Source organism: Brachyistius frenatus, unplaced genomic scaffold, assembly GCF_029030835.1.
Source record: "Brachyistius frenatus isolate BFR_SWC_R1_liver_20210118 unplaced genomic scaffold, ASM2903083v1 Contig_3, whole genome shotgun sequence".
NCBI classification, from domain to species: Eukaryota; Metazoa; Chordata; class Actinopteri; family Embiotocidae; genus Brachyistius; species Brachyistius frenatus.
In genome coordinates, this window is record NW_027210602.1 from 10,800,741 (window position 1) to 10,824,564 (window position 23,824).

A 23,824-nucleotide genomic window follows, 5' to 3' on the forward strand; every position below is an offset into this window, starting at 1 on the left:
TGTCCATCCATCCATCCATCCATCCATCCAGTCACTCATCCATCCATCCGTCCATCTATCCACCCACCCGTCCGTCTGTCCATCTGTCTGTCCATCCATCCATCCATCCATCCATCCATCCAGCCTTTCCTCTATTTATCGCCTACTCGCTGATCATTTATTTATAACCACCTCTTATATCCAGCTGTGGCCTTTGTAAGAGGCTACTGCAAACTGTAGAGGACAAAAATATGAAATAAATCAAACATTACTGCCTCACTGGCCATTTTCCTACTGGGCTGCTGTCAAATTATCCTGCTACACAGTCTGAATGGCTCCTGATGGAAATTGTTTGGAAATAGCAGATAAATTTACATGCTGGGCTGAAGTCCAAAATCCTCTGGCTTCATCCTCGGCTGTTAGGGAAAGAGAGAGAGATACAAAAAAATAAAAAATACATTTAGCGGGAATGATGAGCTCACACCCTAAAAACAGGAAAACTTCCAATGACCTCAGTTTATTTCACCAATCTCTGAGAAAACCTCTCCCGTGTTTGTGGAAGTTTTAAATATACAATTTATCATTTTGATTGTGCATTTGACAAAACACTTGACATAAATTTGATTTTCACTTTATCATTCAGTTTGACATTGTGTTTATGTAAACTGATCTCTTTGGGAGGACGGGTTATTTTGTCCTAATCAATGATATATCCATACATGAATTTCAGGGGGAAAAAAAAGAGAGATCTGGACACCCACTTAAAGGTCTATGGTATCAAGACATTTTGTAGTAAATGAAACAAAAAATAACAAACAAAAATGGGCAGGGTTTTACATTTTTAACCAGATGTTACGTAAAAAGTGGATCAGTATCAGCTATTTGGGTCTTATGGGGACCACTAATGTTTTATTTTATTTTATGACCAAACTGTTAAGATGAAATGCAACTGTGAACTTTAACCAACACATTAAGAAGGCCTAATTATTAAGATCATTTTTGAATTCCTCAAGAGAGAGCAGTGACATACATTGAAGGTTCATTCATGCTCACAGCTTTGACATTGAAGCATTCGGACCTTAGCATGATTGTAGAATAGTTTTTATTGATGTGAAATGTTAACTACTGATTCTAAGAATTTTCTTAATAATTATTGCTGAACTTAAAATTTGAATTGAAAAAAAAATGAACAAGTTTATTACTGTCAAGAGTTTACTTCAGTAGAGGCAATGATTTAATAAAATACCATATCAAATCCAAGTTATTTTTACCCTGATCCTGATCAAGTCATTAAATGGCTGATACTGAGTGTTATCTGATACTAGCATTAACTTGAATGTTACTATGTTTCTGACTGATAAAAAATGTAGCCTTCCTCATCTGAAACACCTTATATTTGATGTGCTTCTTAATCCAAATGATGACGTTTCTGCTTCAACTTTAACTATATTGTTAAAACCAAACCGTTTGATTTTGCGCATATCCGCCCTGATACTAATCTTCATATCGTATTGGTTTGGGACCGTGCTAATCTTAGTAATAGGTTTCACTGCTGTTTCAAATCATTTAACCTTTTATACCACCAATATATGTGATTCTGATTGTATGATATGATGAGCTGGTAATAGTTACCATTGTAAATGGTGTAAAAGGCTTTATGAGACTTGTATTTGGAGTTTAAGGTCAAAGTTGCTTTCTGTTTACGACATACCGTCACAGGTGCTTATTTCAAAATTCCATGACTGGACAGTCCAGTAAAGTCTGATATTTAAGATTTGTTTTTCTTCCAACAGAACAGCAGTCTCCAGTGTTTATTTTCCGTAGAAGAAAGCTTTTTCTATTCAGTGATTGCTTGTATCCGCTGTGAATAGGGAACTTGACAGGGTCATAGCGACTCTCACTAAGCTGTAAATGGGTGGTGGGGGCTGGGAAACATGGCCTTCTGCCAAAGTAGAAACCCAACCCCCCAAAAAACATCCAAACACCCTCCAAAATCCATCGCTGCTGGCAGAAGATGGCATGAATACAGTTCAAACACCAAGGATGGAAAGGAACTGGGTTTTTTTGTTTCATTACACGTGACATCAAGAATGGAACAGTTTTTCATTTACTTAATTACATAACTTGATATCTTACATCACATAAAATTTGAATTCAAATTAGCAATACAGATATTGTATTATTGTTCATGTTTACACTAGAGGTCAGAAAACCATGAGTTGAGTTTAAATTTTTCTTTCCGCATATATTATATTGCAATATTATATTGCCTGGTAAAATAGTTAACAAATAGGCTTAAAGCTTGTGCTTCTATGATTCATAATGATGATTGTTTAATTGTTCTTCAGAAAATGTTAAAGTAGTTTTAGATTAGAGTTTAAACTAATAAAGGAAAAGTTAAACATTTTGAGAAATATGCTTCTTTTTTTTTTCTGTAAGAGTTCATCTGATTATTTTTGTTTTAACCTGTACTCACACAGAAAAGTAGAACTAGTTTTGGGTTAAGAGCTGGAGATATTTCTCGCCACACAACAAGTCACTTTATGTAGTGAAGTCATTACAGAGAGTTTGGCAGGTAACTAGCAGTACTGAGTGGAGGGATAAAGGGTCAAACAGACCAAAACAGACCTGACTTAAAGTGCCAGGTAGTATAAATAATAAGCAATAAAGTATCAACAGGAAGTCCAGTTTGAGTAACAGATCAGTTAATTGAAAGGCTTGCATGATGGTTTAGAATACTTGAAGAAAGGATTTTGCAAATATGGAAAGTTATTTTTTGTTTTATTGATAACAATATACATCGTTTGGATATAATGATCCTGTTACAAAGGGATTCACCAGCAATGTACACTTGCATGTATGCATTTGGTTAGAGGGATTTTTTTTCATTGATGACTCGAGGTCTGCTGCTTATATTAATGTCTCTTTTTACGCCTACCCACCACCAACAGCCGTGACCGGAGGCGTTATGGCTTCAGGTTGTTCTCATGAACACGATATCTCAGAAACACCTTCAGGGAATTTCTTTAAATGTGACACCAACAGTCATTTGGTTCAAAGGATCAACTGATCAGATTGTGGTAGTCAAAGGTTAAAGGTTAAGGACTTCACATTCCCCCCCCCACAGATCCTCTGTTCTGTTGGGTTGAAGATGCATGCGAAACATCCACGTTTTTGAAGTTGCAGCCTCTTTGCAGCAACATCCATATTTTAATTTTACTGTCATGGCTACAACTTTGGGTTAATTGGCTAAGCAAAGATTCTTTCAAAATCTTACTACCTATATTAAGAGTCTCGGCAGACTAAACTGAAATTCTATTGGTTGGCGGAGGCATACAACCGCAGTTCTAGTTAGTCTCCCAAGTAACAGAGGTGTAGTGCATAATTTCTTCATTATTCCTCGTCCCCAGAGGATGAATCCTCTGCCTAGTGCCACCATCACAACAAACTTTCACACTGCCACAAGAAACGTCAAGATCTAAGAGTTTGTAGAAATGTACTGATCTCTCCCCAGGAGTTGAACCCTTTGGATTTGACTGCTTTCGTGACAGCTCCTTTAGTGCTGAACTCAGGACAAACTTTGCATTTTTATATAACTAAGAGCAGCACGTTGTTTGTTCTTACCTCGTTTTATGTGGATTTCTGTGGCTTCACTGCTGCTCACAGTATCACCTGGACTCCCATAACCACAGCAGAAACACTCTCATGGGTAGTATAATATACAGCCAGTACAAGCACACACACACACACACACACACACACACACACACACACACACACACACACACACACACACACACACACACACACACACACACACACATACATGTACACACACGACCAATAACTAAAGGGACTACATAAGCAGAAAAACCCTCATCATCTGGATGAAGGGATGGGAGTGGATGATTTTACACAGTTTCTCTCTCTCTCTCGCTCTGTCTCATCACCACTTTTCTTTACTGTCTTTTATACCGTCTCTCACTTTATATCGTCTTAACTTTCATCACTTTTCTCCATCTCTAAATTTCTCCACTCTCCTTCACTCTGTCGTTCCATCAACCCAAAGCCACTGTCAGTTCTCACACACACACACACACACACACACACACACACACACACACACACACACACACACACACACACACACACACACACACACACACACACACACACACACACACACACTCTCTCTCTCTCTCTCTCAGCCACACCAAAGCATGCCTCTTATCCAGTTATCGCCTTACAGATCAGTAGGTTAGTTGTGGGCCGGCAGATAGAGCTGAGGCAGCAGCAGTTTGAATGTGAGATTCTGGTGGAATGCAACATAAAATAAGCTTTTAACCCTTCATACACACATAGATAAACACACACACACACACACACACACACACACACACACACACATCAGTTGGTGAAAAGTGCTGAAGGCTCCGTTTTGAAGCTATGTAAGGTTTCAGAGGCACTTAGAAGTTGCATTTAGGTACACAAACACATTCACAGGTATATAGAAATGCAGAGCAAATATATGTTTACTCTCTTAAACACACGAATTCACACATGCATGTGACCATAACAATATTCCAATGATTACAAATTGTAAATACCATATATATGCAATGTATACAATATCTACGCTGTTAGCTGTGTTGACCTTCCATCACCTGCTGAAACAGCAGCAGGTGTCATCATCCTCAGCCACGGTAAGCTGAACTGGTCCTTAAAACACTGAGGCCTCACACTGAGAGAGAGAGAGAGACAGAGAGAGAGAGAGAGAGAGAGAGAGAGAGAGATCAGGTTATTACTGAAGACAACTTCGTAATATCTCTACCTTTGTCTCTGTCTTCTCATTTACTGTCTTTCAATCTGTTTTTCTCTTCTTTCTCACGCATATAGTTTGTGATGTAATGTTTTCGTTGTCGTTGTCAAACTAAGTATACACCATTGTGTATAGGGTGTAAAGGACATGTTGAAAACCAGAGCATTAAAAATTATTTTGGTGTATACTTAGTTTGACAACGAAAACAACGATAAAAATCATTTTTAATGCTCTGGTTTTCAACATGTCCTTTTTAGTTTTGTCTGAACCTGATGAACATTATGGTCATGATGAGGTGTGAACTTGTGAGATTTCATGTGTATGATTGACACCCTTTGAACTGCTGCCTGCTCTGCAATGTTTCTAGCCATGTTTCATTTACAAAAATGTTACTAAATAGTAGAGAGACTTTGTGCATCATAAAGTCTTGCAGAGAAACATAGGATTGTCGGTGGTTGCCTTGGTGCAATTAGAAAATATTAAAAGTACAGATTTCAAAGTTGTGTCATTAGAGCAGAGCTGCACTGCGACACAAATAAACTGAGGATCGTTTTAACATACAAGTCAGATGCTATAAAACACCTTTCTAAAACAAGATAGTAAGTAAGATTGCGCCGCGCCAGCGGCAGCCTGTCGCAGCAGCTCCCCTCCCCTTGTTATTAGTATTATTAGTATTTTTTAAGCCTTTCTTCTCTCTTCGGAGTTGTTGTTTTTTTCTTTCTCTCGTGTTCAGTTAACGGACCGTAATGGACCGTAATTTTTCCACGTTTCTGGCTGGGGGCTCTGTTATTGTTTACTCGCGTGATCAGCTGATCGCGCTGAGTAGCCCTCTACCTCTACTGCTGCTGCCCGGAGCGAGGCCTGAGATCCCCGTTGAACTTCGGAGAAGACGGCGGGGTTGCAGAGCTGGAGCTAAGCTAAAGGCGGAAAGGAGGAAATACAAGCCAGCGGTACCGGAGATCTTAATGGGGAACGTGAGGTCGTTGGCCAACAAGACGGACGAGCTCGGCGCGCTGGTAAAGACCCAGAGAGAGTACCGGGAGTGCAGCATCATGTGTTTCACCGAGACATGGCTGCACTCACATCTCCCGGACCACAGCGCGGCCGTACCCGGCTTCAGGACTGTTCGGGCGGACAGAGACGTTGTTCGAAGCGGTAAGAAGAAAGGTGGAGGGATTGCAGTCTATGTGAACGAGAGGTGGTGTAATCCTGACCACGTGTGTGTGAAGGAACGTTTTTGTAGCCTGGACATTGAACTTCTCGCCGTGGGGATGCGTCCTTATTATTTACCGAGGGAGTTCTCGTCCGCCATTGTTATCGCTGTTTACATTCCTCCATCAGCTGACGTAGAGGCAGCAGTGGACACCATCCACTCCACTGTGTCTAAACTACAGACAAAGCATCCCGGTGCATTTTTATTAGTTACTGGAGACTTTAACCAGTCTGGATAAAGTACTGCCAACTTTGCACCAGTATGTGAACTGCCCCACAAGGAACAATAAAACTCTGGACCTACTGTATGCTAATGCCATGGATGCATACAGTACTACTGCCCTTCCCCCCCTTGGTAGATCAGACCACAACCTGGTCCTACTGACTCCCAGGTATGTCACCCTGGTGCAGAGGCAGCCTGTGTCCACCAGGACTGTGAGGAGGTGGACACAGGAGGCTAAAGATGCCCTGCAGGACTGCGTTGAGTCCACGGACTGGAATGTGCTGTTTGGACCACATGGGGAGGACATCAACAGCATGACGGACTGTATCACAGAATACATCAAATTCTGTGAACACACCACCGTACCATCCCGGACTGTAAAATGCTTCCCCAACAATAAACCATGGATCACCAGTGACCTGAAAGTTCTTCTTAATCAGAAGAAAGCAGCCTTCAGGTCTGGGGACAGGGAGGAGCTCAGGAGAGTGCAGCGCCACCTGAAGGAGAAGATGAGGGAGTGCAAGGACTCCTACAGGAGGAAGCTGGAGGCCAAACTCCAGCAGAACAACGTGAGGGAGGTGTGGACCGGTATGAAGGAGATTACTGGGTTCAAGGGGAGAGAGAGACAACCAGGGGGCTCCCTGGAGAGGAACAACCAGGGGGAACCTGGAGAGGAACAACCAGGGGGAACCTGGAGAGGTCAAATGAACTAAACTGTTTCTTCAACAGGTTTAGTTCACCACCCTCATCTGTCTCCTCCACACCTCACACCTCCAAAACACCTCTGCTGCCCCCCCTCCCCCCTCTGCGCCCCCTGGTGAACTGCGTAGAGCTCTCAATCTCACAGGGCTCTTCCTCCATCGACACCTTAGCCCCCCCCCCCACACACACACACACACACACACACACCCCTCACCCCCCTCTCTGTGACGACTGGCCAGGTTAGGAGACAGCTGGAGAGAATCCACCAGCGCAAGGCTGCAGGACCTGACGGCATCAGCCCCGTGGTCCTGAAGACCTGCGCCGCCCAGCTGGCTGAGGTCCTACAACACCTCTTCAACCTGAGCCTGAAGCAGGAGGAGGTCCCGGTGCTGTGGAAGACGTCCTGCCTGGTTCCTGTCCCCAAGAAGAAGACTCCATCTGGCCTCAACGACTACCGACCGGTTGCCCTCACATCTCATGTGATGAAGGTGCTGGAGAGGCTGGTCTTGGCCCACCTCAGGCCGCTGGTGAAATCTTCTCTGGACCCTCTGCAATTTGCGTACCAGCCTCGTGTGGGAGTGGACGACGCCATCATCTACCTGCTGCAACGAGCTCAGTATCACCTGGATGGAACCGGTGACTCTGTGAGAATCACTTTCTTTGATTTCTCCAGTGCATTCAACACCATCCAACCACTGCTACTGAGTGAGAAGCTGCAGGTGGTGGGGGTGGATGCGCCCACCATCTCCTGGATCAATGACTACCTGACAGGCAGACCACAGTTTGTCCGTCTGGGCAGTGTGCTGTCTGATACGGTGGTCAGTGGTACTGGAGCTCCTCAGGGAACTGTTCTGTCTCCCTTTCTGTTCACCTTCTACACAACTGACTTCCAGAACAACTCAGAGTCAAGACATCTGCAGAAGTTCTCTGATGACTCTGCAGTGGACGGTGTATAAGGGATGGACGGGAGGAGGAGTCAGTGGTCGGATGTATAAGGGATGGACGGGAGGAGGAGTCAGTGGACGGTGTATAAGGGATGGACGGGAGGAGGAGTCAGTGGTCGGATGTATAAGGGATGGACGGGAGGATGAGTACAGGGCAGTAGTGGAGGACTTTGTGGAGTGGGCGGGAAGAAATCACCTGCTCCTGAACGTGGCCAAGACCAGAGAGATGGTGGTCGACTTCAGGAGGAAGACGACGGCTCCACAACCGCTGAGAGTTCTGGGAGAGGAGGTGGACATGGTTGAGGAGTACAAGTACCTGGGTGTGTCCATCGACAACAGACTGAACTGGAAGACCAACATCAATGCTGTCTACAAGAAGGTGATGAGTCGACTCTTTTTTCTGAGGAAACTTCGATCCTTCAATGTGTGCAGCGAGATGTTGGAGATATTCTACCAGTCTGTTGTGGCCAGTGCTTTGTACTTCTCTGTGGTCTGCTGGGGGAGCAGCATTGGAGCCGGTGACACCAACAAACTCAACAAGCTGGTTAAGAAGGCCGGCTCCATCATCGGCTACAAACTAGATAGTCTGGAAAAGGTGGTGGAGAGGAGGACGCTGATCAAACTATTGTCCATCTTGGATAATCCTGTCCACCCTCTCAACCACCTGCTGCAGGGACAGAGGAGGACGTTCTCCAAAAGACTCCTCCAGCTCCGCTGTCACAAGGACAGATACAGGAGATCATTCCTGCCCACTGCCATAAGACTTTACAATAACTCACCTCTGGCAAAATCCATCACAGTACAATAACACTGTTGACTGTGTTTCTTGGTTGCTTGTATATTATATGTATATTATATATATAGATATATACTGTACCGTATGTATATATATATATATATATATATATATATATGTTGACTGTGTTTATTGGTTTGTTGTATATAATATATATAGATATTTAATGTACTGTATATATACTGTATGTACTGTGCATTTTATATTTTATATTTATATTTTTTATTTTATTGCTTTTCTATTATATTATTCTATTCTATTATTATTTTATTCTATTGTTTCTATTATTGCTCCTGTATGTATGCTGTTGTGGCGAAAAAATTTCCCCTCGGGGATTAATAAAGTATATACCTACCTACCTACCTACCTAATGGAAGTGAGGTGGTCCATCAGTCGCATAGGGATTATTTGAGAATATTACAGTGGTGGACAAAGTATTCATCTTTATACTTAAGTAAAAGACTCAATACAGCTGTTAGGAATACTTCATTACAAGCAAAAGTCCCTGTGACTGATGTATTATTACATATGATATAATTAGATCATTAATAGTGAATCAGTGTGTAAGCATCATGTTGGAGCTGCTTCAGGTGGAGCTAGTTGGAACTACTTTGTATCAAATTTTAAATACAGGGATAGCAGATAAATCGCAGAGGTCGTGAGGTGATGACTTGAAGATGAAAGAAAAAAAAAAAAAAGGATCCACAAATCTGTTTTTCGTTTTTGGATTTTCCCTTTAAATCTTTGATTTTTTTTTTTTTTTTTTGCTGAGATATTAAATCATTTGAACATTTCTTGAAATGAAACCATGTGAGGAGTTTAGAGGGAAAAATCAGTTTGGTGAAGCAGCAACTCAGACATCTGAAATGTGACCCTGACTACAGTCTGGTGTTTGTAAGACGTCAGAATACAAACAGAATGGAAACCACTGATTTCATCTTTAGCAACGTGTTGTATTTTGAAGCTTGTTATATTATCTGTTGTATCTTATCTTCTGAAAAGGAACTGAAGCTGTTTAGTAAATGTAGTGGAATAGAAAGTACAGTATTTCTATTTGAAATGTTGTAGATTGGAAGTATAAAATGAGAATGGGAATACTACTTACAGTAAGTAAATATCCATTGTTACTCTTTATCACTGATTTCAGCCAACATTTTGTAATGTTCAATGCTGCAGATGATGATACTGCTCAGGTACCTGCATAAAGACAGTTTATCTTCACCCATAATTTTCTGAGAAAGTTCTTTGTATGGTGAATGCCAAACATTTTCTGTTTATCCATCTCTCTACTTCTGCATATCTGTGGAATGTGTGTGTGTGTGTGTGTGTGTGTGTGTGTGTGTGTGTGTGTGTGTGTGTGTGTGTGTGTGTGTGTGTGTGTGTGTGTGTGTGTGTGTGTGTGTGTGTGTGTGTGTGTGTGTGTGTAAGGCAGTTCCTGTGCGTGGGCTCTACAGTGGAATCTGGTTGCCGAGGGTGTATGTGTGTGTTCATCATCACTTCATTCAGTCTGTCCTCTGAGGCCGTTCTCATTGGCTGTTTTCTGACCAATGGTGTAACAGCAGGAAGTACAAGCCCCCAACAGCTGGTCCAGGAAGAAAAAAAACAAGGGCGAGTCAAAGACTGTTACATGCAGGGAAATATTAATAAAGCAGTTTGGTGCCATAGTTTGTCCTAATTGGCCAAATCTTTACTGGATTGCTACATTATAAAATAATACAGTATTTCTCCTGAATAATAACTAGTTTATTATGTGCAGTTTATAACCCAGTAACATACAGTGTTGTTAGATAATATACAATTGACTCTGTTTCTCAAATGTTGCTGTTTGAAGCTAAAGTGTGGTTGTGACACAAACACCAAAACAGTGTTTCCCTTAAGCCAAACAGCAATGGTTTGCACCAAAATGTACAATGATATCACTAGGTACCAAGTTTGAGAATTTTGATTGTCTATCATACACACCTACTATACAGTTTCTCTCCAGCTTTTTAATCATCAGGCTGTTAGAAGTGTTTTAAACTAGTAGTTGTGGTTATTAAAATCAAACAATCTAATCTACTGTTGATAAAACATGAATTTATGATATGTCCTACTAGAGTAAAGCCCATTGTTTTGAGGCCTCTCACCAGAAATACCAAAAAATTTAAAACAAATTAAATACAAATTGAAAAAGTTAAACTTCATATAGTTGCTCTTGCCACGTCATCTCCCTCTTTGTCACCATGGCAACTATCACATCCTCATGAGTATATTTGCATTTGAAGAAAGGACACATTCATCTATCTATCTATCTATCTATCTATCTATCTATCTATCTATCTATCTATCTATCTATCTATCTATCTATCTATCTATCTATCTATCTATCTATCTATCTATCTATCTATCTATCTATCTATCTATCTACCTACCTACCTACCTACCTACCTACCTACCTACCTACCTACCTACCTACCTACCTACCTACCTACCTGTCTGTCTGTCTGTCTGTCTGTCTGTCTGTCTGTCTGTCTGTCTGTCTGTCTGTCTGTCTGTCTGTCTGTCTGTCTGTCTGTCTGTCTGTCTACCTACCTACCTACCTACCTACCTATCTATCTACCATCTATCTATCTATCTATCTATCTATCTATCTATCTATCTATCTATCTATCTATCTATCTATCTATCTATCTATCTACCTACCTACCTACCTACCTACCTACCTACCTACCTACCTACCTACCTGTCTGTCTGTCTGTCTGTCTGTCTGTCTGTCTGTCTGTCTGTCTGTCTGTCTACCTACCTACCTACCTACCTACCTACCTACCTACCTACCTACCTACCTATCTATCTATCTATCTATCTACCTACCTATCTATCTATCTATCTATCTATCTATCTATCTATCTATCTATCTATCTATCTATCTATCTATCTATCTATCTATCTATCTATCTATCTATCTATCTATCTATCTACCTACCTACCTACCTACCTACCTACCTACCTACCTACCTACCTACCTACCTACCTATCTATTTATCTATATATCCTGTGCATCTTGATGTCTGGTGAGATGTTCTAGTCACAGCTGCTCTCCAGGTCTGAACACACACAGGCACACACAGATCCAGCTGCTTTCCACTCTCAGGAGACTGTTGGCTGTCATTTAATCTCATCTGCCGGCCGCACAGATCGACAATTTATTTTATTTTTACTATCGATCAGAAACACACACACACACACACACGCACGCACGCACGCACGCACGCACGCACGCACGCACGCACACACACACACACACACACACACACACACACACACACACACACACAATGCTGGGCTCATATTCTTTGTGTGCGTTGATACATCAGCTGAGACAGCTGACAGTTCACGAGTGTGTTATCCATTATATGACCATTCTCAGTACCAGGACCACCCAATGTCAGAATGACGTGATGGAGCTGCTGGCTTTCTTTAGCTATCGTTGCAGATAATTATTCATCTTTTTTTAATCACACAGAAGTAAGTCATTGCCTTTCATATTTATGCTATTAAAAGTAATTCAAACCAAATCCTTTAAAGATACAGAGATATATCAGTAGAAGTGCATCGACACTGATTTAACTAAAGATACTGAGAGGCAGGCTCACCTGTTTTATGAGTACAGCACCGATACAGTATCAGGTTAACTGTGCCCACTGTTCATGGGTAAAACAAAAACACCAAATAAAATGAGTTGGTCATATATACATTTTCACTAACAACACAAAGTTAATTTAGTATCATGGTGTATGCATAGACAGTTTATGCATGGCATGTGTAAAATCAATTGTCTTTGGAATTCTACTGAAAAACATAATTTGAACTAATTCAACAAGCTCATCTTTAATGGCCCATGACCTGATCAATGTTACAAATGTAAGAAGTTTACCATTTAGTTTTAAATAACACAGTGAAAGATGAGAATATTGGTCTGTCAGTTCACCTCTTTGGTCTGAATTTTCATACAAATGAAAACAGGAATACATTTGAATTTTAACACCAACTTCCCCGCTAGTGCCGCCACAAGGTAGACATATGTGTTTTTTAACTAAACAGCTTTTGGACAACTATTGGATGGCCCGCAACGGAATTTGATTCTGACATTCATGTTCCTCACGAGGGGATCCTCGATTCAGACTTTTTTTTCTCTCTCTTTTACAAGGTATTTTCTTTTTCTTTTTACTATCAGAAATTGTGATCCTCTATCTAGCTGCAGTTTTCAGCCAAGTTCCAGAGATCTATGTGAAGTTTTTAAGGCAAGGCATTCTTGTAACTGAGTATTTACACCTGATGGTATCTCCAGGTTGCCCAAATTAAATGATCTAAAAACTTCTTCAAAATGTAATTGAAAGAAACTCAGTGTTTGCTATGTTTTGGGTGGGTTGTGAATCAGGTTAATTTATTTGACATACATGCAGCAGTGGACTGTTTATTTAACAAGTTTTCATCGGGCATCATGGAGGAAAACCAGGGAGCTACTCTCTATCTCTGTCAGTGACGTTAACCCTCTCTCCTCTCTGATGTGTCTAACATCAAACAGTATGCTGCATACACACACACACACACACACACACACACACACACACACACACACACACACACACACACACACACACACACACACACACACACACACACACACACACACACACACATGCACTCACACAGAGAAATTGCAACTGAGGTACAACAGCTGGTAACTGGCACAGAACAGAAATAAGCTGTCACATCTACACTGTGGAGCTGACACACACACACACACACACACACACACACACACACACACACACACACACACACACACACACACACACACACACACACACACACACACACACACACACACACACACACACACACACAAGGACATGCATACACTAGCAAGTAATGCACTGATTCTCACATGCACACACACACATCACTACAAGAAATCCAGTCTCTATCCGTGAGATGTGGAAAAGCCAGCTGATATTTTTCATGTGTGTTCCCTTCAGTTCTGCTGGACTTCTTTTGGATTATTATCTGTGACAGATGAAGCAACAACTTCCTGAATCCCTCAGGCCTTGAACTTCCTTTAAATGAGAAAGAACGTCCAGTCCTTGGACATTTGGCCTTGGATGTTTGGCTTCTACAGTAAAAAGAACTCGTTATTTGTGAAAGCACGGCACCTAAATACTTAAATGATTCTTCATTATCATTAGTTTGTATTTCAGCACATACTAAGTTTTTTTAATTTACTGAACTACTGCATACATGCTGTTACTTCTTTCTGAAAATATATTCATTAGATATAATTATTCGGCACAGTGGTGAAGTGGTTAGCATTGTCACCTCACAGCGAAAAGGCTCTGGGTTGGAATCCAGGCCTGGGCCTTTCTGTGCGGAGTTTGCATGTTCTCCCTGTGCCTGTGTAGGTTCTCTCTGGGTACTCTGACTTCCTCCCACCATCCAAAAACATGCAACTCAGGTTAATTGGTGGTTCTAGAAATTGCCCTTAGGTGTTAATGAGAGCGTGAACGGTCTTTGTTTCTGTCTGTGGACAGTCTGTGGATAAGTGTTGGCCCTGTGATAGACTGGCAACCTGTCCAGGGTGTACCCTGCCTTTGCCCAAAGTGAGCTGTGGTAGGCTCCAGCCCCCCCTGTGACCCTATTCAGGATAAAGTGGGTATAGATAATGGATGGATGGATAATTATTCATTATAGCTGAAAACCTAATTTCAATTTACCTAAATAATGTATTATATGTATCCCCCTATAACCTACATAATCTCAACTGTATATGTTTATTTCAGGGCATATTGTTTAAATTATTTTTTTCTTCAATGGAAAAATTAGTAAAGCGAAGAAAAAGGGAAAGAAAAGATATGTTACTGCCGACCCCAGTCAGCATGCACACGAAGGGAAATGTGAATCAGTTAAAACATGTTAATTTCAACATTGGAGTATTAAAATGCTGAAGTCAATGCAAATCAGAGAAAAATTAGGTTTGATATCATCAACCCAAACCCAAAAATGAGATTCAACAATGAATTTATGAATTGTTTAATGCTACTTACATGTTAGCAAATGCTAATGCTAACATGTAAGTAGCATACCTCAATGGCTTTCTAAGTCATGGAAGTATTCAAGTATGAAAACAGAAAAATCCTAATTGGAGAGGTGGCGCAAAAGTAACCCAAAACAAACTCGTATGTATTTTTAGATCAATGACTTATTACTACTGTAACGAGTGTTCATGTCAACACTGAAGTCATAACGAAGACAGAAAGTTTTTCCCTGAAAGCTCTTAGATATCTGACTTGGCGCGAAACAATAATGAACAACATGAAAAAGCAAACAAACAAAGGCATCAAGTTAGGTAAAGTCTGTCAAGAATAAGTAAATGCTAAATTAACAGATATAGTTAATATATAGTTATAGACACTGAACATACACAGTATTTTTTTTAACCCTTTCAGGACGTACTTTAAATTATACAGCCATCTTATGTAGTCTTTCCCCTGTTTTCGCCCACTGTAGAATAGTTCACGTTTTTAACATCAGGCCCCAATTTTTTTCTTGATGGACTAAATGTGTAAATCCCCAGTAAGACCCATATTTAAAGATTTAAATTTAGTGTTTCAGATAAAAATCGGATCGTGGAAATTAATTATAGACTTTGTATGTATGAAGGAACTACCATTCACCTCAAGGCAGCCACAGTTTTCCTGAAGATGTGTCTAGTAGACTTTAGAGGAAGTGCAGTGACACACTTTAACAGGGGTGTTTGATTTTCTTGGATTTCCTTCTACATCTTAACAGGTGAAGATGTGTTTGATAGTGCTACTTTGAAATGAGAGCGTTCACTCTCAAAGCTTTGTTGCTTGGCTCATGTCTGTATTTGCTCCTGGTTATAATGACCAAAATGTCTCCTGAACTACAAAGTGAAGGCAGCTGGGGGACTGAGGCATGATGGGAGTGATCAGTTCAAGATGACACCACAGGGAAGACTATTTTTCACTCTCTTTTCATCTCTAAATATAAATCTTTTCCTCCATTTATCATTCATTCACTTCCTGTCTCCTCCTCTCACTTGCTCCACGAGTCCCTTCTTTCATTCTTCTTCTCTACTTTTATATTTCCCCTCTGTCCTTGCGTCCTTCTGTCCTTGCTTACTTTATTCCATTCTTTTCTTTCTTCTCAGTGTCTCTGAATCAGTCTCCACTCTTCCTCCTTCCTTTATTCCCTCCTTCTTTCTCATTTTCCCTTTCCTTCTCAAAGTTTCAAAGTTTTTCTTTGACTGTCTCCCACTTTCATTCTCTCCCTTCTCTTCTTTCTTTGTGCCCATTTTCTTCCTTCCATCCCTACTTGCTTCTCATTGACTTGTAGCCTTTCTTCTTTTCTTATTATCTTCCTTCTGTCATTTCTCTTTCTCCCTCATGACTTCCTTCTATCTGTAGTTGTCTCCTCTTTTTGACTTCCAGCTTTTCCTCTCCTGCCAAATGCTTCCTTACCTATCTCCATCCCAATCTGCTTTTTTCTACCTCTTTCTTCATCTTCTCTCCTCCCTTCTTTTAACCTCCTTTGATCCACACTTACTTGTCTCCCTAGTTTTACTTCCATCATTCCTGTCTCTCTACTTTCTAAATCTGAGCTACTCTCTTTCCTCCCCGCTCGGTACTTCATCCTTAACCCACCACCCCCTCCTTCTAATTGCATTCAGGAAGCTGCCAGATATTGTGAGGTGTAATGTGCTGTCTGATTCCTCTCTAAGTGTTCTTAAATGATCGCTATTTATTTGTCAAGCCAAGCGTTGAACGCTAATTAAGGAGAAATGCTTTGAACTGCTTTGCGTGTGTGTGATTGGTGTGTTTGAGTGAAGTGTCTTTTGGGTGTGTGTGTGTGTGTGTTGGTGTGCGGAGCAGTTAGAAGATGAAGAAAGTTGTCATTTATGAGTGGATCCCTGGCTGCTTCCAGCGCTACTGCAGATGTGTGTGTGTGTGTGTGTGTGTGTGTGTGTGTGTGTGTGTGTGTGTGTGTGTGTGTGTGTGTGTGTGTGTGTGTGTGTGTGTGTGTGTGTGTGTGTGTGTGTGTGTGTGTGTGTGTGTGTGTGTGTGTGGTGTGTGTGCTTCCTGTGATCGGTCCCTGGGGTTTTTCTGGCTCTAACATTATTCTAAACACACATATACATAGAGCAGCAGGTGTTTCTGAGACTGTGCTGATGTGATTTGCCATTTCTTTGTCGGTTTGTGTTATAATGGGGGTTCAATAACATAAGCTCAGTTTTTAACTTGGATGGAGGTGGCTGTGGTAACTTCCTATCTTTTGAAGATGATGTTATGCTGATCACTCCAGAAGGAATTGTACCTCCAACCCCAGCAGAGCTAGTGTCTTGGTAAACAGAACTGAACTAGCCATTTTAACAATGATACATCTTAAACTATTCATTTTTGTGGTATTTAAATCAAGGAATAAGATGCTCCAAACAGTTTGAGCTGCCATACCATATAGGACAGCTTTAATAGAATTGGAGGGCTACTTCAGGTGCCCCTTATTTAATCCAGGAATCCTATTTGGAGCAGTTCTACAGCTTAGATCAGCATGGAACACTCCTGGTCTGATCATCAGTCAGTCAAAAGTAATTGCTTTTTCTCATAAAATTTCCATGAGCACTTTTACTGCTTTGGTTCATTTTGGCAAGAAACATTCAATCTCCAAGTTGAAAAGTCACATGAGCCGCTTCAATTAGTTGACTTTTATATTCTGGGTCAGGACCGGCAGTTTTCTGAGTGCAATGGGCTTCTATGGCATTACAATTTGTAAATTGTACACAGCATAAATTGTGGCTTGTCACAGTAGGATAGATCAAGTGTATTAGTGATGGCTGCATTACACTGAGAGGAGGTCCTGCCTCTGTGCATTCTGGTTCAGTGTCAGGACTGAATGGAACTTAAGGAACTGAGGAACTCTGGATGGCTCCTTTCACTTGTCCACAAGGCCAAAATGACTAAACATGACTGCTCTGAACAAACAATGCCGAAATATTTCAAACTGGTGGCCATAACATATCCTCATACCATTACATTTGTGTTCAGTAACATTAAGGACATTTTTTTAAGACAAAATGTTGATGTGGGAATACAGAGTGTGGAGAAACACTCCATGAACCAGAAGCCACTTTACTTCGCAACTCTTTGAACAGAGATGTAAAGCTGAAGGATACACTAGCACTCCCTCTCAGCTGTCAGCCTGAGGCTATCAGCCGCTGACATAAAGAACAAAAATAGCATTAATACATTTATCCTTTTTTTTTTTTTTTCCACACAGATGGTATAAAACAATCCGTCACACAACAGAAATGGACTCTTTGAAGAAGCTTACTGATAAAGTTGTGTTTTAGGCTCAACAAGAAGAAGAAAACTCTTTGTAAATATTTCTCTCTGCCAATCAAAAATTAATTTATTTCTCTCTTTTAACAATGGAGACATTTCAATTAACTGCACCATCAGTCCACACAATCCAGACCTTGAGAGGAACACAAATACTTTAGGGATGGTGGTAATTTGATTAACTCCCTGCTGTAAAAGCAACACTGCGTGCACCACTAAAAATCAATAGAAGATTAAATGATAGGGACTTTAATCTTCAGGTCCCATCCTGAGGGGCCCACAGTTCACTTCAAGCTTTACAGACCAGTTTAACACCAACTCCAGCAGATTAACTGCTCACCCTGCTGCAGCAATGTAAAAACGTGATATCACTATTGAGTGTGGTTACAGTTACAGAACATGCTAGTTTAACAACACTGTGCTTCTATATTCTTAGTAAAAAAGATTGTCCCATTGTCCCATAGTACTGTTCTGCAACCTAGCAGACACAAACAGTGCTCAAAATGAAAGATGAAATCAAGACATGAAGGGCCAGTTAGTATCATGTCAAAGTCGCACCATCTATGTCAAGTCCTTCCTATAGTTTGTCTTTTGCCACACCCACTTTGATCTTTGTCAACTATAACATGGCTTAATTGTTTATTTCACTGGATCTCTAATAGCTTCTGCCATCGCAGTCGCTAATTCCACAGAAATCCACGTTCAAAAAAATGTCCAAACTAAACATTGAGTTAAATAACACCAAATCAATCGCAGCAAAAAACAATCAAAGATACCAATAAATGGTTCATCCATATTTTGTGTTGCATTTACCAATTTGAGCAATTTATTCTGTTTTTTCTAATTAAAACAGCCTCGTCGTCAGTGTGATGAATATAAGTGCTTAAAGTCCACACACAATAAATAACCAATTCCCATAATGAAGCCATATTAAGTCATGTGTCAAGAAAAAAAAAAGAAATTCTCTGTTTTCAGCTTCTGCAGTGTGAGGATATCCTGCTTTTATATCACATTCTGTGATGGAAACTGTTTCTTCCACTATCTAATAGAGCAAACGATAAAGTGATAGTGGCTATCGCACTGGATGTGTCCGTACAGCGTTGTGTCTCTACAAGTCCAGTTTTATTCCAGTCGTCTCTGCTGGTTTTACTGTCAGTGGTAGCAGCCTCAGGGCCTCACTCCCACAGGAGTGTGTGTGTGTGTGTGTGTGTGTGTGTGTGTGTGTGTGTGTGTGTGTGTGTGTGTGTGTGTGTGTGTGTGTGTGTGTGTGTGTGTGTGTGTGTGTGTGTGTGTGTGTGTGTGTGTGTGTGTGTGTGTCAGCTGGAACAAAGCTGGCGTACAGGTGTGCCGCTGCCTCGCCAGCACTTCCTGGTAATTAATGACTTCTTCCTGCCTCTCTCTCCCTCGCTCTGTCTTTCATCATCGTGATGGTGGAAATTGATGACATGTGAGCATTTGCTTCTTCAGTCACACGAGGACAGAGGGAGGAGTGGGAGAAAAAGAGATTGAGGAGAGAGAAAGGGGGAGAGAGATAGCGGGAACACTTATATTGTATTTATAGGAATTGTTGGTTTTGTTCATCCATCATGACAGCTACTTCTTTCTATTCTTTTCATGTTTGCCTCCATCCTGCATGTTCTTCTGTCTCTTCTTTTTTCCATTTCTCTTACTTTGAGTTTCTTTTCTCTCTCCTGTTCTTCTTCCGCATTTTAGTCTGGTTTCTCTTTCCGTCTCTGTACCAGCCTCTCTCCTTCTCTTTCTATGTGTCTATGCATCTCGCTCTCTCCCTGGTAATCTATCTTAGTTAATATCGTCTCTACGAGCAGCTGGGTACTGGAGCCCAGTCAGCTCTGTGAGAAACAGACCTCTATTTGTGTGTGTGTGTGTGTGTGTGTGTGTGTGTGAGAGAGCGAGACACACACACACACACACACACACACACACACACACACACACACACACACACACACACACACACACACACACACACACACACACTGACACACCGCATCGAGAAAGATAATGACAGAGAGAAAACACAATAATGTAGAAAGTAAAACAGAAGCCAAAGACAGAGCGAGGAGGAGTAAACCTGATTATTATCACAAGAGTGTTCGGCTGGAATGATAATACTATAACGATGCACATATAAATCTCTGTGGTTCTACTGGGAGCAGGGAGTTATGGGAAAGCGTAGGCCGCAGATGAGCCGACGCAAGCGCCTCCCAAATGTCAGCAGCATTGTGGCCACTCACTCCCAAAGCTGATTGGTCGGACAAATTGTCTGTTTGCTGTTTAATTTCATGACTTTTTGTCGTAGAAAGAGTGATGAAAAGAGGACTTAGAGTTGTTAGACACACCTAGCAGCATCGATCACGTGGAGATATCAGTGTCAGTGGGTAGGTACATCACTTTGGTCCAGACTGAAATAGAGCTTTTTCACAGCAGATATTTTATCACAGTAGGAAAATCACAGGTGTATTGATGATTGCTACATTCTACTTTGGGAAGCACCTGCTTTTGCCCATGTTAGGTCACTGTCATGGCTTCCTAGACCTGACTGACAGATGGGGATTCTCCACAGTTTTGAAGGCCAAGTTTGGTTTACAAGCAAATTCCCAACGCACTTCCCATAATTAGGAAATATTAGCATCCTTACACTAAATTAAAACTGTTTACCACCTACAGGAAACATCAACATGTTAGCATTGTCATTAGTTTAGCTCAAAGGGCTACTTTGTCAGACGTCGATGCTAAAAATAACTGAAGTTGTTTTTTTTGGCAGAAGAGCAGAGATGATGGCGTGTATCGTCTTTTTAACCATGGCTGTTTTGGCACATTGTTCTTCTACATTTTGGATTGAGTCTGATTACTTGAATATATTCAGAGTTTCCTCATAATTCCTTAAGATCAGTCTTAAGACAGTTATTTTGTCTCCGAAAAATAAGTATTGCATGTCGAGTTTGACTCAGATTAGGTCTGTTGTGGACGAGTAAAAGACAGGAAAGAGCATTGTTTTTCATATTTATCTTAATTTGAAGCACAAATTTTACACAGTGTCCAAACTAAAAAAGTAACCCAGTAACTTTACTCAAAAATATGTCCGCATGTTTGCCAATTTTCTTTTCAGACAGGTGTTGATAGGCTACAAATGGTAGTTAATTAAAAAAAATTAACACTGAAGGTCAAATTTATGTCTTGTTCAGTACCACCCAGAACATTTTCAAATTGTGATTTTCAGGCTCAAGAAAATTTTGATCAAATCCTGAAAATAACCTTAATGTGTTGCAAAATGTGGGATGTAATTTAAAAGATGTAGGTGTTTGTCAGATAGAGAAAAAAAATATATTGATTGAATTCCATTCAATGTTTTGTGGAGCTTCACCCATATTAGGGGTCAAAGGTCAAACTATCTTTTCATTTTCCAGTGCGTCATACAAGTCAGTCAACTCTAGATTGCTGGACTCTGCATTGGTATCCACTGTGACTAAATTCACCGAAGAAAGTAGTGTCTATCGTATATTAGGAGACAGCGAGACAAACAGGTAAAGAGACAGTGAGACAGACAGACGAGCATGTTCTCTCTGGTCCAGCTTGTCGAGTTGCCGTGGCTACCAGCTGGCCCAGCTCGATGCTCAAGTATGGGGAAAAAAAAGCAAAAGAAAAGAAGAGAAAAGAAAAAAAAGCAACCACAATCAATAAGACCCTTTTTGTTTTAGTGGGAACCTCCTTTTACCCCCCGACGACATACACACACAAAGAAACACACATGGACAGAGGGACAGGATGACTGAAACGGTGTGTGACTGTGTGCCTTTGTGTCTGACTCCCTCTCCCTCTCTGTGTGTGACTGACTTTATTTAAGACAAGGGTCCTTTTGTTTTAAGCTGGAGAATGGCTCTGAGACCGAGGCTGGCCCTGTAATTGGCCTACTTAGGCCCTGTTTAGCATGATAAAAGCCTTCCTTGGCCCAGCAGTGCCAAGCTAACTCTTGTTTTCAGCCACAGAGAGGACAGACTTGCTGATCAGAATTCAGATTAGGCCGAACCCCCCCACTCCCATCACCACCACCTCTAAACACACTCCTCCACCCTCTGCTTTAAATACACTGCACACTAATTACTTAACGAGAAAGCTGGGGGGAAAAAAATCTACACTTTAACGGAGTGGCGGTGGACTCTATTTAAAGGGGGAGGGGGTGGGGTTCGCAGGTTCTCTTTCACCTCTTTCCTCCTCGCTAACTTTTTGTGCCACTTTAAAAAGAAAAATGACCCTCTCCTCCATCCTCCTCTCTGTCTTTTATTCTGGAGTTCTCCTCTCTGCGAATCAGCCCAGACGCCACTTGTTGCTGGCGAAATCATTGAACTTAATTAGCGGGACAATGTGTGAGCTGTTTGCTAAGTTTTAGCCGTAAACAGAGTCGAGGGAAAACGGCTGCAGAGAGAAGAAGTTAGACTCTGAGCTGTGAGGTGAACGTCTCCACGCTAAGCAGCATGAGGTCGCTCTCATGGAGGTAAATACCATCACAACCATGGCTTCATTTGTCAGTATGAGCTTAGGTTAAGGTGTCTGAGGCAGGCTGTGTTTGTGAAGTTTAGGGGGCTTGAAAAGCAAATACAGGTGACAGTTCTTTATGTATTTATTTGTCTTTCTGATGTTGAACTTTTAATGTTAGGTTTGGGCTGAATAGGTAAATAGCTAATGGGACATTGTACGGAGAATGAGTAAAAGCATAACTTATCTATGTCGAGACCAAATTTATTTTTCAGTAATTGTCATTTTCTATAATGTATATTTTGACGCATTCAAATTGGATTTTTCCATTTTATTTTAATATTGGCAGATATGACCTTCCATACATATCTATAAGATCAATCTATATGATGGCAGAATTGCTCAAGTGAGGGGACATTATGACACAATATGAATCTGTAGTTTTATTAACTTAAAAGACAGATTTTAGGTGACGTGGGGAATTTTTCACTTTTTTATTGTTTTGCACGATTTCATACATACTGGAGCATATAGTATGTGTGTCCTAGAGGAGATGCTAGGTTTGTGTTTGCTTTTGAAATAAGTAGCAATAAATAAAGTCAAATAACAGTTCTTATGCTATTTTTTACTTGGCATGACACAACCTTTATTCTTAAAATTTCAACAACAGTCAATTTCATAAACTATCTTCAAGATCACAGGTGTCATTTACAATTTGTTTCCAATATTCCGAAATTGTTCTGAATACTTAAACTGTCTGAAATATATAACATTTAAGCTTCAAAACCTTAAGATCCCGGTTTCTCTTCTGACCCAGTGATATTTTTTAAATGTTGCTAAGCATGGCACATTCATTGGAGAGGCCACCTTTGACGAAAATGGATGTACCATTTGTTTTGTGCTTCATTTCCGTTTAATTACATTTTGTAGAATTGCAGTAGAGTTTTAGAACAGGTCCAGGAACATTTGCGTCACTGCCTCTTAATTTTGCCCTCGACATTTTCCCTTCCATTCAGATATCTACTGTACATCATTCTCACATCAACATGCTGATGTTCTTCAACACTAATGACAAGTTTCCCGCTTCCATTAAACATCCCTGGTGTGTTCAAAATTCAGACAATTCTTCAGGAAAATTCCAATATTTTCTGTTTTCAACATCCTTAATTATCTTCAGAAAGCAAAAATTGCAATTCAACTTTTTTTTTTTAACTATTAACCATTTAACTCTGTAACTTGCCTCAGGATTATCTTCAACATGCC

The 23,824-nt window shown here is 40.8% G+C and overlaps 1 protein-coding gene across 6 annotated transcripts in view; it reads left to right on the forward strand.

Annotated features, from left to right (window-relative positions):
* The window catches only part of tcf4 (transcription factor 4), a 248,444-nt gene that overhangs the window by 116,363 nt on the left and 108,257 nt on the right, over window positions 1-23,824 (forward strand). The window contains exon 1 of one of the 6 annotated variants that reach the window (XM_069706362.1): window positions 22,475-22,580. The exons of the other annotated variants lie outside the window; for them this stretch is intronic. Within the exon in view, the coding sequence (XP_069562463.1) occupies window positions 22,575-22,580 (6 nt within the window). The 5' untranslated portion in view covers window positions 22,475-22,574. Of the gene's footprint in view, window positions 1-22,474; window positions 22,581-23,824 lie in introns of those variants that run through there. 6 annotated transcript variants of the gene reach the window in all.